This window comes from Neoarius graeffei, chromosome 4 (assembly GCF_027579695.1).
Source record: "Neoarius graeffei isolate fNeoGra1 chromosome 4, fNeoGra1.pri, whole genome shotgun sequence".
NCBI classification, from domain to species: Eukaryota; Metazoa; Chordata; class Actinopteri; order Siluriformes; family Ariidae; genus Neoarius; species Neoarius graeffei.
In genome coordinates, this window is record NC_083572.1 from 112958908 (window position 1) to 112962161 (window position 3254).

Consider the following 3254-nt stretch of genomic DNA (forward strand, 5'->3'; position numbering starts at 1 on the left):
ATGAGGGTCAGATGTTGAACCAAATAGTGGTTCTGAAATCTATATGACAATATAGAAATCATTAATGATATAAACATTAAATAGGACAACAGCAGGAAGGCTGTGCAGCCAATTTTAATGGTCTAATTTTTTCGTATTTCAGAGCACATATTTCATAGCATGTCACAGAGGCTGGATAAGATGGATTTCTAAAAGACATGTACTGTATGTGTGAAAATCTCACCTTTTCCTAATGTGCAGTTACGGTAAATATGTAATAAAACCAGGCAGGTTCCTTTTGATGACGTCAGATATCCAGGACTGGTACTGGGACACCCGAGTAAACACAGCAGGTAATTCAGGCAGAGCACAGCCCTTACCCCAGCTAGTGATACCACCCTGAACCCAGACTGAACCCTGCTTCACCACCAAAGGACCTCCAGAATCCCCCTTCAGAAAGAGAGGGAAACTCTTGCTACAATCTTACCATAAACCTGGGAACTTCAAAACATTTTGAAAACATCAATAACCAATCTCTGACATTAGTTGGCATACAGGAAATGGGGAAAATATGGGGTCCACATGAGAAAAGTAATCTATATTGTATAACACATATTGCATGTAAGACACTATGTTTACCTGGCATGGGCCTATGCCTCCTTCTTGAAATCCAGCACATATCATATTTTCAGTAACAAGACCAGGTCCCAGCTGAGCATCACACTGCTGGGAATCAACAACAGGCACCTCTGCCTCTTGCAGCACACTAGAAGGCAAACTGTCTACACATGCACACAGTTTTCATTGCATGTATATATATATTCCACATGTACTTGGGTAGCTAGTTATACAGCATGTACAGCAGAACAGTTTTCATGACTGCAATGTTCTATGCATTTGTATGTGCACATGTATGAGTTTTACCTTCATAGGCAAGTTTTCCCCAGCCTGTGACCCAGGAACTGGTGCCATGAGGATAATTACTCTCTAGACTGGCCAGACACACTGGTCTAATGTAGTCTGTGAAGGTCACAGCTTTTTTCAGATGCAGCAAGGCAATGTCATTGTTGAGGGTGAACCTATTGTAGTTAGGGTGAATAACGACCTTTAAAACATCTACAGAGATCTCATGTGGATCGGAGCTCTCTAGAGTCTTCTTTCCCAAATAGACCTTCAGGCCAAGTGTCTGATAACTGCAGATATAAAAACAAAATGTTCAGTCAGCTCTGTGAGTGATGTCAGTTTAGTGTGTTATCTACAAAATTATGTTGGTGAAATTAACCTGGAGAAACAGTGTGCGGCTGTCAGAACCCATTTTTCATTGATGAGGGTTCCTCCACAGAAATGGTTGCCAAAGATTTGCAAACTAGCCTGCCAGGGCCACAGCCCTTCTTCGGCATTCTCTCCCCCCACAATATGGTTATTCAAAGGTGCAAGACCACATACTGTGATAAAGGAGAAATATTTGTAAAAGCTGACATTGAACAATGTGCACTTTAAATTTCCCATCTTTAAGATTTAAAATTAATTTTTACATTTATAATTTAGATTTTAGCAATTTGAGAGCCTACCAGAACAGAATAAATAGCTTGAAACTTTAAGCAACAGAATGAGAAGTACTTACCATCCTGCTGTGAAAGTGAGCCTGCGATGCAAATGAAAATTGAGGAATTAAACTGATATGAGTTTTTTTTTTTAAAGGATAATTGATACATCAGTTAAAACAGATATGGAATGGTAAGATGCAAAATATTACACATTCTGAAAATTATAATGTAATGATACATATATTCATATTATCCTGTTACTAGAAAATACAATGTGATATTATTGTGGGATCTATAAATTATAGGAAAGGGATAAAATGGTGTGTGTATTAGTTCATTGTGGCAGCAGTTGCATGATCGTACATCCCATATTTTTCAGTCATTAAGGATATGTTTGAGCCAGTGATGCAGGACATAGGACATTCACACACTAAAAGGAAAGCAACCAGCAACTTAAAACTTATATTGCTTTGCTTCAGTGTGTTCAAGTTCCAATTCAAGTTTTTTTGTTTTGTTTTTTTGCACATGCGCATACTCTGCCAGCTTTGACACTCTGTGGCTTGTAGAATTTTTTGAATACAAAAAAGCACACATAAGTACAGTAGGTTGGTGGGAGCAACACAGGTGAAAATCACCTCATGTTACCTGCCAGTTCAACCCACCCTGCTTCCATATTACTGTTATTACTTGTGTTATAAACTGTTATTCTCCCCTCCATTCTCCCTCAAAAACAATAAGCCATAAAACCACAGCTTGTCATGTTACAGAGAAAGTGTAAAGCATAAACTCCTCTGTCCTGAAACCTTTCCCTTGCTGGGAATCTTAAAATTGCAGCTTTACCACTGACTTTTGCAAAGTGCCAACATTGGAGACCCCTTCCAGAAATGTTAAACATCTTCTGACCAATCATCTCATCTCATTATCTGTAGCCGCTTTATCCTGTTCTACAGGGTCGCAGGCAAGCTGGAGCCTATCCCAGCTGACTATGGGCGAAAGGCGGGGTACACCCTGGACAAGTCGCCAGGTCATCACAGGGCTGACACATAGACACAGACAACCATTCACACTCACATTCACACCTACGGTCAATTTAGAGTCACCAGTTAACCTAACCTGCATGTCTTTGGACTGTGGGGGAAACCGGAGCACCCGGAGGAAACCCACGCGGACAACATGCAAACTCTGCACAGAAAGGCCCTCGTCGGCCACAGAGCTCAAACCCGGACCTTCTTGCTGTGAGGCGACAGCGCTAACCACTACACCACCGTGCCACCCTCTGACCAATCAGATTTGAGAATTTGATATTTTAAACAGTGCTGTGGTATTTATATTACAATTTAAAACTGAGTTAGTGTTTTAAAATATAATACTACTATTATTATAATCCATCTCAGTTACTATAATGCTTCAAGTTAATAGTGCTATTACAGGAGTCTTACCTTTTACAAAAAAGAGCAGGGTCACAACCACACACCCCAACTTCAACATATCTGCTCTCAATGTTGTGTCTATGTCTGTGTAGTCATACTTTCTTGCTGGAACTCTTATATTGCCTTCATCTCATTCAGTCTATCATTAGTCATTCCAATCCACCCAATTATTCAATCACTTTGTCTTTCTTCCTTGTCTTTCTTTCACAATTACAAACACAAATTATACTGATGTATTATATGCTCTGAAAATAAGCTTGTTTTGCTGTCATCAGTGCCTTTTTGTCATTACCGTCTG

At 39.8% G+C, this 3254-nt stretch overlaps 1 protein-coding gene across 1 annotated transcript; it reads right to left on the reverse strand.

The window, feature by feature from the left end:
* Positions 1–240: 240 nt before the first annotated feature.
* LOC132884666 (serine protease 27-like) lies at positions 241–3014 on the reverse strand. The gene is made up of 6 exons (XM_060918503.1): positions 2966–3014; positions 1604–1624; positions 1262–1424; positions 904–1172; positions 619–761; positions 241–429 (listed from the first exon to the last, which is right to left on the reverse strand). The coding sequence occupies exons 1-6, from the start codon at positions 3012–3014 to the stop codon at positions 241–243; spliced, it is 834 nt and encodes a 277-aa protein (XP_060774486.1).
* Between the last annotated feature and the right edge of the window lie 240 nt (positions 3015–3254).